This window comes from Mus musculus, chromosome 19 (genome assembly GCF_000001635.26).
Source record: "Mus musculus strain C57BL/6J chromosome 19, GRCm38.p6 C57BL/6J".
In the NCBI taxonomy this organism is placed as follows: Eukaryota; Metazoa; Chordata; class Mammalia; order Rodentia; family Muridae; genus Mus; species Mus musculus.
In genome coordinates, this window is record NC_000085.6 from 34,214,711 (window position 1) to 34,227,811 (window position 13,101).

Below are 13,101 nucleotides of genomic sequence, written 5' to 3' on the forward strand. Positions count from 1 at the left end.
AGAGTGTGACTATCTCCCAACTGGACAAGAACACGGACAGATGTTACCTCTTAATCAGCTAGCCCTGTGATAGGTCCCAAGTGCTAACTGATCTCAGTAGAAATTACCTCAGTCTTTGTCCAGTTTCTACAATGAATCTACAGAGCAGTCTGAACAAAACAATTTAACTATTTTCTCTCTCCTGGGACTCTTTCTCTCTGCCTCGGTTCCTCACTTTTTTTTTTTTAATTTCTCTTAATTAAGAGAATTGATTCTGCTTTGCTTTCTCCTACAAGTCCCACGTCTTTAGTCTTCACCAGAGTGAAACCACCAACATGAACTCCATTGTCTCAGCTTGACTTTTGATGGCCACTGACTTTCTGCTCCCTGAAGTCCCTGAGTCATACAAACCCAGGCCCAAGAAAATTTCCCATGATGCTCAGCCATTGCTGTCATTCTTCAGGATCTAGACCTTGACTGCCTCACTTCTGTCTACATCCTGTAGACTATGACTTGGTAACATGGCCCCAGAGGTGGAAAATGTAGGTCTGAGCAGTGTGCTCTGTATCTTCTGACAATGACATCTTCATATCAGAAAGAGAATGGCATTGTGGGATACTCACCAGCCTGCTGTATATGTACTTGTGGGCCTCAGCTCTATAAAGTCCTGTATCTCTTACTGTTTAAGTTCTCTTCTTATTTCGTGGAGATTCCAGTAACATGAATGAAAGGTGACCTTGGCATTGACGTTCCCTGTGTTAGATTCATATGGCTTGCTATAAGTATGATGCACTTTTATGTTGCTTGTTTGCTTGCTTATCTTATAAAACCAGTGCTTAACCTTTTTGCCCTCTAAAATGTTGCTAAAGATAGTTATGCAATTTTAAGTATGTTGTTTACAGTATTAGATGTTTAAAACAGACATTAAAAGTATTGAAGTGAAGGTTCTATAAATTACTTTACTCCCTTGGAACTCTCTAAAACATAACTATGAGAGATTGATACTACTACTATTACTACTACTACTACGACTACTACTACTACTAGAGCTTAGAAATGATTTGATTGATAAAGAGCTTGACTTGAAAGCTTGAGGATTGGGTTTAGATCCTCTGCACCCACATAAATGCTGGCCCAGAAAGAGCTTGCCTATAATGCCAGCCCTGGGAAGGCGATGGCAGGAGCATCCCTGGGGCTTGCCAACAAGTGAACTTCACATTCAGTGAAGATCCTGTCTCAAAACCATATGGTGGAGAAGTGATTGTGGAAGACAGCTAACCTTGACCTGTGACCTCCACACTCGTTGGCACCTGTGCACATTCATTCAGACACCCACATACATGTTTGACGGGACTCCAGCAAGCCTGAGCATGGCAAACATGGCTCTGGCAGGCCATGCCCTTCTCCTTAGTTCCCTCTGCCTTGCTACAAACCATTAGATAACATTCCTAATACTAGCCACAAAGGTTTATCCCCCTATTTGGCACTTCCTCACCACTGAGGCTAACTACCAGGGTCCAGCTACCAAAGTATTGAAGTTCAACAACAAAAGGCTCCATTTTGGCCACCTTGATTGATATGCCCAATTAAAATTAATCAACTCATCCTAACACAAGAGTTCCCCCTTTACCTTTATAATCTGCTATTTTTCTACATGCAATGTCTCTATCTAGCAGCAGTTCTTTGTCCTCCTAGGACAAATGCTGCCTTCCCCTCTCCCTGTTCCTTTCCCTCTTCTCTCTTGTTCTCCGTCTTCTGTCTTTGTCTCCTATTCCCTACCCTCTGTCCTTCTGAGGCAAATAAATCTCTTTTGTGCTGAGAATTTGGTCTTGGGGTCGTGAGTAAACATCAGTCCCTTCAGTACTCTCCCACATATATGCAAGAAATCAAACACTATAGTAATATCATGGAAATAATACAGTCCTTTAACATTCTGTGAAAGCATCTCGGGATAGCTGGTCTATACTTTGAGAGGCACTGACCTAGAACTGGGAACTTAAAAAATACAAAAATTCATATAGGAACAGGGCCATCAAGCAGTAAACAGTTCAAAAAATAGGTCAACCAATCTGTGAACTTCTTTTGTCTTATATTTGGAAGGGATTCGTTTCTACCACTGAATTATAAACTCATGTGTGAAAGCTCAAAGTGACTATTTTAGCTGCAGTCAAGCTAATTAATTCTGGTATTTAAGATATTTGAACTAAACAATTTATACCAATGGAAATTCATTACAAAGAAGAATTTGTTCATTTGGTTCTGTGTGCTCACTGCTGTGTTCTACCACCCACCCTAAACACACACGTTTCTAAATTGGCATGTCCATTGCCTTCTGTAGAAGTGTGACACACTAAAGGTACATACAGCCAGGCTGCAGGCATGTGACCTAGGCATAACTGATGAACATTTTTATTTCATGATATGGAAACTACAGACATGTAGAAAACCCCCAGGCAGCTGCACATAGTTTCCACGGCAACAATTCGTGGCAGGAGTAGAGGAAGCTGTAGACTCCCTTGTTTGCGTTATTACAGAGACAGCTGGGTAGCATTGTGCTCTCCTGAGACTTCTATGAGATTTGAGGTGGTGTTCCTGGAAATGCAGCCTCTGAGCCCAATGTTGCTGGCCTTCCTGGAAATAAATGATCTCTCCATTGTTCTTCGAACTCAAGAGTTGGGGTCTTTTCCCTGCAACTAAGAATCCCGCATGATACATTGCCAGGTACAGTAAGTGCTGTTTTGGGTTTTTTTTTTTTTTCTTCTTCAAAATATCTCTGGAATCTGCTGTATGGAAAACTCCCTGGGCTGTGTTCTAAGATGTCAGTTCCTGGGCTCAGAATCTTTGTGTATGAGTTCTAGAACTCTGCATTTTTATTAACTAATAAAAAGAGTCCACCATGAGGCTGATCAGAACTTGACGTGTCTCCGAATGGCCTTGTACAGAAATTCTGAGCCTACTGATTCCACCTCTCTATGTATGGTATGATTCTTTTACAATACCAGATGACTGATCAATATTTCTTTGTGCCCATGCATCCTCCTTCACCTATCCATACTGTTCTGGCTCGCTCTTTACCTCTCCCTTTCCCCTCTTCTTTCTAATGCTTGAGACAGGGTCAGGGTCTCACATAGCCTAGGCTGCCCTTCAACTTGCTCTATAGCTAAAACTCAACTGTCTTTGTAGCTAAAGCTAACTTTGAACTCCTGAACACTACAGACTCTACCCTATTGAAGCTGAGGTTTCAGAGAAGTGCAGCTGCATCAGGCAGCGAGTCTCTTAAACTCTTAACTTCTTTTTTCCTTTTTGGTCTGAGAACTGAGAAGGGGCTGTTCCCCTGAGTGTCGTCTGAGTTCCTCATCATCCACAGTATCAGAGCCATCAGCTCACACTGTGACTGTAGCTCTCCAAAGCCGTTTTGGTTTTTTTGGTTTTCCTGCACATCCTTGTAAGTCAGGCATACAGCTCAGCAAGTTACTCCAAGGTTCGATGGGGTCAAGAGGGAAAAGCCAGAAGTTCAAGAGGCAAAGTCATTTTCTTTGAAAGATTTCTGCGGTTGGGGATGAAAAATAACATGGAGAAGAACTGATCGATCAGATTGGATCCATCGCAGTGTTACAACTTACCTTCTCCTGTTTCCAAAGTGAGGAGATTAGAGTCCAAAGTTACCAAAGTGGCTGGTAGGGTGCAAAGAAGGTGACCTGGTTAAAGGTAGAAAAGTAAGAATGTTGCTGTTCGTGGTCATGTGGGATGACCAAAGCAAAAGGATCACTCAAGAATGAGCTAAGGCCTTGCTGGTAACGAGGAGATCCGGCCTCTGTGGATAAACACCAAAGCGCTGTGCAAAGGCATACTTATTGATTGTTCACAAAGGTTTTTTTCTTTCCTTTTCTTTCCGTGGGGGTGGGGGTGTAAAACAAGTTCTTTATACCAATGCCCCTAATCTAATCTCTATGTCTCATGAAGGAAAACATCACACCCTGTAGCTTCAGTCCTTATTGTGTACAGTTTCCACTACTCAATAACGCAAGACACTCCAGGTATGCCGGGACCGTCTTGTGACTAAAGTCATGCAAAGGCTGTAAAGTTCCCCCAGAAAACAACTCTCTAGATCACAGAAATCCCTGTTTTCTACAATGGTTCCTTCAAGACCAGAGGACTTCTGGAAGACAACTCTCTCATTCTAATGTTTACTCTACATATAGTAATTCTATTGGCTTTTCTGCTAGGTAAGGATGGAGAGAAAGGTTGACATCCGCTGTTGTCCAAAGGAAGGGGTAGCAATTATAAAGATTTGAACTTGGGCATGTTTGCTTAAAACTGTTGAAAGTGAGTTTCTTCAACTGCAAAATAAAGATTCTAATAATTTTAATGGTTATAGAATATTGGCTATGGGGTGGGCATTCTTTAGTTTACCTGCTAACCCATTTAATCCTTGTTACAGCAATATCATCAGTACCTTTACTTCTCAGTGTTTCAGATGCCCCAACAGTATAACTTACCTGTAGTCACACAGGTGGCTGATTTTCTATTGCTACCATATTGATTTCCTTGAACTTAATGGCTAAAGACCGTCTATATTCATCTCAGGGTTTTGTGAGACACGTATGTGAGCTTAGCTTACATAAATTCTCTATGGTATCTTAAGGTTGAAATTGAGCTGTTGACCTTGTAAGGACAGATTAGGGATCTGTAATTTGGGTGTTGGTGGGTAGGGGCTCAGCTGTGGCTGTGGTTGTGGCTCCTCTTTGAAGTTCTTGTGGTTTGGGATAGAATTAGCTTTCCTGCAGCTGCAGAACTCCTGGCATCTGACTCTCAAAACAAGCTGTTCAAAGTCCCACTTCCTCTGGTGAAGACCTCATGGCCTTTTAATTAAGACCAACTGCTTAAGTGGCTTTAGTATATCTGCAACATATCTTCATCTGTGATATATAATGGAACATAATTGTGGGAGCAATATTCATTTATCATGTTCCATAGGTAGAAGACCCACTAGGACAGGTCAGTCTTGTGCATTCTCAAGGGGAGGTGACTCCACAAGCCATGGCTCACAATGACTGGACAAACACAACTGTCTGATACGTCTGCCCGATGCAGCTTTAAGGGTGGTTAAACCCAGCCTGGCACCAGGTGAAGAGTCAGTTGCCACAGCATTCTTGCTAGTAACAACTATGTTCTTCTTTTTCTGTTTTTGAAGGAAGTAAGCCTGCTTTGTATATAGCCTTGCATAGGATTCTAAATAAACCAGCACACGGCAGTGCCATACACTCTTCTCATCGAGCCTTTATTCCCTGCATCCCTCTACCTATTAAGATCAATTTCAAGCACGCATAAGCACCCAACATTTTATATTTTCTGGAGAAGACCTCCATAGTCGCTTGAAGCATTCTGGTTGTGTACCTTTCTCAAAGGGTTCACCTTCCTTTGAGCTTGGACCTTGGAAATCGAGACTTATGTTCTCCTAGAGTGACCTCGTCTTTGCTCTGTGTCTTTCAAACAGATGAAGTGACTGAGAAGGAGTGAGCACCTTGCCTTTGCAGACAGGACAGCATGGAGCAGCCATTCACTGTGAATTCACTGGTAAGTCATGCCAAGCCACACGTTGTATATGGTTGAAAAGCTCCTAAAGAAGAGTGGGGCAGGCTGTAGAAAGTCTCACTACTACTTTTAAGACACAGAGCACTTGTAGGTTTGTAGCCTTCTGTGTGGCCCTGTCCTTCGAGGACGTGACTACGAGAGCCATCTTTGCAAGGTTTAAAAATAGAGTTTTACAGTTTTGCTCACAAAAGTGGGAAATGTTAACCTGTGAGGCTAGATTCTAGGAGCATAGATCCTCTGGAAAAAATACCAGAGGCGATTTCAGAGGGTATCATCGCGTTTGAGCTCCTTTACAGATAAAAGTTGGACGCTTGCCGTGTGTGGTAACAACTGAGAAAAGTCCTCCATGTTCAGCACTGAGCTGTTGCTTGGGCACGGTCCTTGTGTGTCTGTGTTCTTAAGCTGCTTGTGTTTCTCACTTTTCCGCTACAGCCTGTCAGAACTGACAGCTTTCCTACCCGTATCCCAGAAGAACAGTGTGTTGGAGAGGAAGAATCAGGACTTTTCCCCCCATTAATATGTTTATTTATTCACTTTACTTCCTGGTCACAGCCCTCCCCTCCCTTCTTTCCTCCCAGTCACACCCTCACAAATCCCTCCCTCCATTTTCCCCTCCTCTTCTCGGCAGAGAAGGGGGAGCCTCCCTTGTGTTCTACCCCACCCAGAGATATCAAGGCCCAACCAGGCAGTTCAGCTAGGGGAAGGGAATCTGATGGCAGGTGACAGAATCCAAAACAGTCCCTGCTCCTGTTGTTGGGGAACCCATATGAAGACCAAGGTGCATATCTGCTACAAATGTGTAGGGGAGCCTAGGTCTCTGCATGCTCTTTGGTGGTTCAGTGACTCTGACCCTCCCCCAACCCTCCACCCATGGGCCCATGTTAGTGGACTCTGTAGGTCTACCTGTGGTGACCTACAGGTAGCTCACCTGCTCCTCCTGGCTCACTCAGTCCTATACCCATCCCCACTTCCACACGAGTCTCCAAGCTCCACCTGATGTATGGGTCTCTGGATCTGTTTCCATCCACTGCTGAATGAAACCTCTCAGGAGAAAGTTATGGTTGGCTTCTGTAACAGGACTTTGGGATCATGTCTATTTGCTTGGTAGCCCAGAGAAGTCCCTAAAAGTGAATATAGGTATACTACATAATCTCTTTGGCCCTCATTTATGTATGTCCTCAGCCTATCATGGCGACCTGATAAATGAAAGCTGTTAATTTTTTCATATTGTACAGCTCTCATGCAGTCAGCCAGACTTGCTGCGAGTTCATGAGTGCATCTGTCATGACCAGTAGACCCTCTTTTGCATTTCTTTGATCTCTGACTCTTATCTCTTCCTGCCTCCTCTTCCACTATGGTTCCTGAACCATGGAGGACACGCCATAGACACTTACTCTCTGCACTTTGCCCACTTGGGAGTTTTGTGCATTAACTGCCATCCACTGCACAAATAAACGTCTTTGTTATGGTCTAAGAGCTGCCCAAGTCTATAGGTATTTAAGGGGCAGATTGATGCTCTGTTTAGCAAAATAATAATCGTAAGTCCTATGAACTCCCAACCATTGGTTCTTGGCCACTACCAGGTTTGCATTTCTTTGTGGAGCAGACCTTAAATTCAATGAGAAAAGTAGTTGGTTACGTCCGTAACATTGATGACACTCTTGTACCCACAGGCATGTCTTGCCATCTTGATCATTACTGTAGCTCACAGGGTTCATAACTGGTAACTCTGTTGATGACCTTTCTCCATCGGCAGCCTGAATAGTACCTTACACAGAAAGGAGGAACTTTTTTTCCCCATGTATTATGAACAGAATATATAGTGTCTCCAGCAATAGGGTCTCACTATCAAGTTCCAGTGGGAAATCAAGAACAAAAGCAATAGACTGGGTTGTATAGGACGTCTCCAGGACATCCCAAACAATGGCAGTAGCCTGTAGTGTATAGGAAGTCTCTGGAGTACCCTAGCAGTAGCCTGTGTTATCTAGGAGGTCTCCAGGACACCACTAATCAACAACTTAAGAGAATGTATGATACACTTGGCACTGGGATATTTATCTGACAACTTCTGCCTTCTGGGAAAAGCATTATTCATTGGATAAGATAACTTTCAAACTTCTTGCTAGTTTTCTCTCCTTACCCTGTTCGCTGCTCCTGCTTCCCCCACCCTCTCTCCTCTCTCATTATTCTCCTCCCTTTATACCCCCTGAGCCATACTATCCTCTGCTGCCTTAAGATCTCTTTTTACCCTTTCCATCTATGGCTCCTTTCTTGTTTACTAGCTTCTACGTGCACCTCAAGTTAAATACAAAAATCTAAAGATTTGATGCGAGGATCCATGTATGACTGAGGACATGCCACATTTGTCTTTCTGGGTCTTGGTTATGTCACTCGTTATGTTTCCCAGTCTCGTTCATTTACCTGAAATTTTCATAATTTATTTTTCCAGATGGATAAAATTCTATTCATCATCCACTCATTGACTGGTGGGACCTAGGCTCTTTCTATATCCTAGCTATTGTGAATAGAACAATGAACAAGCAGTGTCCCTGGAGTAGGAAAGAGAGTAGCTTGGGTATATGCCCAAAGTGATGTGTCTAGGTCATAGAGTTGATCTGTACCGGTTTGTACTGTGACCAACAGTGCGGGAGGCTTCCCTTTTCCCTGCATCGTTCCCAGCATTTGGTTTCTTTTGTGTTTTAAATCTCACCCATTCTGACCAGAGTACAGTGAAATACCAGAGTAGTTTTATCTGTAATTCCCTGATGGCTAAGGATGGTAGGCACTTCCTTCTCCTGAGAACTCTCTGCTCAGTTCCATAGCAGAGTGATTACATGGCATTGTTTTATTGATGTTTAGTTTATTTCTTTTTTTATAGTAGAGACATTAATCCTCTGTCAGGTATATAGCTGGCAAGTGTGTTTCTTTTCTAATGCAATTTCATAGACTGCCTCTTCAGTCAGTTAACAGATTCCTTTGCAGTAGGGAAGTTTTTTAATTGTATAAAGTCCCATTTGTTGACTGTTGATCCTCTTTCCTGGGCAACCAGGATGCTATCCTGAGAGTTCTTACTTAAGCCTCTCCTTCTTTCTTCTAGAAGTTTCCTATCTACTATTAGGATCTTTGATCCACTTGTAATTGATTTGTTTGCAGGGCAAGAAAGAAGGGTCAGGTTTCATTCTTTCTTCCTCATGTACACAGATAAGCACTCTCCTGTTAAAGATATTCTTTTCTCCAGTGTATATTTTTTTCCCAGTCAATCAAGTTGTCTGTTTTTATGCTGTTTTTGCTACTATAGTCTTATAGTAAAGCTTGAAATCAGGAATGGGGACTCCCCCGGAAGTGTTCTCTTGTTTAGGATTGTTTAGGCTACCCAGAGTCCTTGGAGCTTTCGTATGAAGTTTTAAAATTGCTTCTTTCAATTTCTGTGAAGAAGTGCATCAGATTTTTGATGAATATTTCATTGAATCTGATGATGTCTTTTGACTTGCATGACTCTTTTCACAATATGAATCCTACTGCTCCTCATGCATGAGCGTTCTCCCTATCTTCTGTGTCTTCCTTGATTTCTTTTCTTTCTTTCTTTTTTTTAGTGTTTTCAAGTTTACATCCTGTACATTGATTCCAGGTATTTTTAAAGCTACGGCTGTGAATGGGATTGTTTTCCAGGTTTCTGTCCTGTTTCTGTGTGTTGTTGGTATATAGGAAGGCTATTAATTTTAAGGTTAATTTAGTAGCCTGCCACTTTTCTGAAAATTGTCGTCCTCTCTACACGTTTCCTGTGTAGTCCTTGTAGTTTCTCATGAATAAAATCATTTGCAAACAGAGAGACCTGGACTTCTTTTGTTCCTATTTGTATCTCTTATTTCATCCTCCCATCTTACTGTTCTAGGTAGAACATCAAGCATCATGTTTTATAGAAGCGCTAACCCCTGATCTTAGTGGGAAAGCTTCAAGTTTCTCTGTTTATAGTGATGGCTCTTGGTTTCTCATATCCACTTGTCTTAAGCTCAGCTAATTTCTTTCCCTCCAGCTCTGCTCTCTGAAAGACTTTTGTCATGAAGAGATGTTGGAGTTTTGAAAAAAAAATGTCTTTGACAAGTTCCAACAGAATCTTTTAAAAACATATTTATAGGGCAAAGGATGTTAAATCAATATATGTACACAACTTTGCAGTGATTGAAGCAGGGCGGTTGCCATTTCTATCTCTCTCCATTAGAAACTTTAACCTTCTTTTATACATTTTGGGCTAGTGTATTTTTAGAACAAACTGTATTTTGGTTCTGATTATCTGATGAAGGAAATGTGTTTTGCTTTGGCCTGAACTCACTTAGGTAGGAAGCGCATGTTATGCATGGCTGCTCATCTTATCTCTCTAGTCTTGGAATTCTTGACCAAGAGAAAACAGATCAAGAACTATAAGGTGATCAGAATGTTGCATAGGCATTTATGGTGGTCACTTGAACCAGAAACGTCTTTCCTCTGGAAATTCAGGAAACTAAATCTTACTATTTCCTCAACTGTAATTGGACTTGGTGTACCTAGCAGGTCACTGGAAAGGTACCTGGAGACCGTGCAGAGAGGAAGGCCATCCTTGGCACTTCCTTGGGGAGGAAATAATAGGAAGGGACTTTCATGTTCATTGCTACAAGTCCGATCAAAAGTAACAGCCGAGGAAGCATCACTGCCTTCAGCTTAATGGAAACTTTAAAAAAAAAAGTTTTATGGCTTGTGCTATATACTAAACCTTTAGATACAAGAGTCATTTCAGATTAGTAGTGTTCCAGTTGCCATACAATTGGAAGTAATCAGATGAAACAAGAAAAACTCTATGAATCTGATATCCTGCACTCTACCTTTGAGAGTTTTTGGCTCAGTTATCCCAGCCAGAATATAGCTATGTCTGATTTAATGGTTTTTTTTCAGAGCTTTCTACAGACTTTGTTCAAATGTCTCACCTTGGCTGTAGTTGCACTAAGTTTTCTCTGGTGTAGCCCACTCTTGGTGTGTGAGGCAAGGGTCAAGTGATCCAAGGCTGGAGAATGCAGAGCACTCAGGGATCTATCCGTTTCCCAGATGCCGACAGAGATCCTGGTTTTGTAGATCTGCAGTGGAGCCGGTTAGGAATTTGCCTTTTTAAAGAAAGGCCTGGTTGCTGCTGATGCTGCAGGTGCCTGAGACAGGCAAGTCTGAACTAGGGGATAAAACAAGCTATGGTCTGAGTGTGCTATTCATTATGTTGACGAGCAGCCAGACTTGTTTCCACATTATTCAACAGGTGCTTCTACATATGGATGCCTTTACACCCGTCACAATTCAAGTTGTAACAAAGAACATAAAATATTTATTGCTGGGCCCCTAATCAACGGGAAAAATTTTTTTCTGAGTCTTGGATTTCTGAGGCACACTGCCTTCTTCTGAATAGTTAGCCGGAATATGTATGCCCCATGCACTTCCAAGGCTATACATTGTGGCTTCATTAGAAAAACTCAAAGACAGCCTGAGAAGTAACTTTTCTCCATAATTTATTAGGGTTTTCTCAGTCAAGAAGAAATTAATAGAGCAATTACTATTAGATGAAAGCTTAAGAGACTTATTTATTTTTAAAAAATGAACCTAGAAGGTATTCTTTTTCTTGAAAGAGCTTCTCTGGAATTTACCAGGGTTTGTTTGTTTGTTTGTTTGTTTGTCTGTTTGTTTGTTTTTGGGGGGTGTTCTTTTATTTGGTTTGGTTTGGTTTTGGTTTTGGTTGTTTCAGGGGTTGGCATTTTTTTGTTGTTGTTGTTCTGTGACAATGAAGAGAGACCCTAGAAACTCTTAATTAAACTAGATATATTATGGGATAGAATCAAATCCTAACAATAACTTTAATGCAAGCAGCTTTCTGGAGAATTTCAGAATCAATACCATGAGCCCTACTGAGACACAAATGACCTAGGTTGGGCAAGGCCCACAGCTTACATGAGGGTTAATGATGCTTTACCCGAAATACCTGCATACCTAGGAAATGCCACATAATTCTACTTTGAAACTTATGAAGAGTGTTTATACCAACCAGGGTGTATATTTTCCTGGATGTGTGTCTTTTTTTTGGCATGTGCTTACATTGGTCATATCATTAAATCTTATTGGAAGGATTTCCTGAAATGTTAGTATTGGATCTTAGGAAAAGAGAATACATGAATTAAATAGTTTATATATAGTCACACACACATATTCAAAAGATTATAATCAGAAATTTAAATTCTCTATTGCAGAAAAAGTTAGCTGCTATGCCTGACCATACAGATGTTTCTCTAAGTCCAGAGGAGCGGGTCCGCGCCCTAAGCAAACTTGGTTGTAATATCTCCATTAATGAAGATATCACCCCACGCCGTTACTTCAGGTCCGGAGTGGAAATGGAAAGGATGGCATCTGTGTATTTGGAAGAAGGAAACCTGGAAAATGCCTTTGTTCTTTATAACAAATTTATAACGTAAGTCTCCTAACTGAAAGTTTGTTTCCTCTAATGTTATAAAAAGTGTATTATGTAGGTTGGCTATATTTTGCATACATTTGTTTGCATGAGTGCAGGGGCATGCATACCACAGCATACATGTTGAGTTTAGCAAACAACCTCAGGTGCCGGTTCTTGCCTTCTACCTTATTTGAAACAAGGTCTCAGTTTTTTGGTGTTGCTGTTCTGTGGCATTGTTCCTGAGGAGACAGGAATATCTAATCACCCCAGACAAGGAACTGACAACAAACTAAAGTAAGAAAACCACTAAAATCCAACTTGGCAAACCAATGAATTTTATTGGGGTCATTTACAGGAGTACAGGTGAAAGGTTACATACAGGAGCAAAAATGATCCAAAGACAGCTGCAATACTAAAAACCCATCCCGGCATTCCAGCTTATGAAACTGGAAATCTGAAGCACACAGCACAACTTGCTGGCAGCTCAACAGGTTGAAATCTGTCTCTTCCAGGCCATCCAGGTGGTCTAGGCCTCTCCTAGGTAGCTCAGCTTGTCTGAGAGTGTCTCTCAGCAGTTCTGGCTGCTTAAATATGCTTGAGAAAGGAGGGGCCTAATGAATCTGATCAGTTTTAGGGACTTCCGGACTTCCTGAACTCTTCAAGTAGTTTACTTCCTGAGTTTAAGGAGATTCCAGGAAGGACGATAGATTTTACCTCCCCTTAGAATAATAACCTGTGTCTTAGCAAACATCCCTCCAAAACAGAGAGGTTTCACTCAGACGTAATTGCTGTACAACATTACTGATTACTGAAATATGCTTGCTTCCAGATTTTACAAGAATTCAGGAGATTTAAACATAGCTCTTCAATGCTTTACTGTTGGAGCCATCTTTCTAGTATTCACGACACCGCCGCCCCCCCCCCCCCCTTTTGCTTGTTTGGACAAAGGCTTTCATGTAGCCCAGACTGGAAAACACCGTGTATCTGGGGAAGGATGAAGTTAAATCCCTGGTCCTCCTGGCTCTCCAGAATCTTCAGCACTACAAGTGCATGCCAGTGTGTGTGTGGCA

General features: G+C 41.7%; 1 protein-coding gene across 7 annotated transcripts in view; it reads left to right on the plus strand.

The window, feature by feature from the left end:
- The window catches only part of Stambpl1 (STAM binding protein like 1), a 49,956-nt gene that overhangs the window by 24,333 nt on the left and 12,522 nt on the right, over positions 1 to 13,101 (plus strand). For 5 of the 7 annotated variants that reach the window (XM_006527452.4, XM_006527451.4, NM_029682.5 and 2 more), the window contains exons 2-3: positions 5,477 to 5,556; positions 11,832 to 12,049. In XM_006527452.4, the coding sequence (XP_006527515.1) occupies positions 5,527 to 5,556; positions 11,832 to 12,049 (248 nt within the window). In that variant the 5' untranslated portion in view covers positions 5,477 to 5,526. Of the gene's footprint in view, positions 1 to 2,513; positions 2,701 to 2,797; positions 2,959 to 5,476; positions 5,557 to 11,831; positions 12,050 to 13,101 lie in introns of those variants that run through there. The other 2 variants (NM_001360717.1, NM_001360719.1) reach the window with 2 other exon arrangements.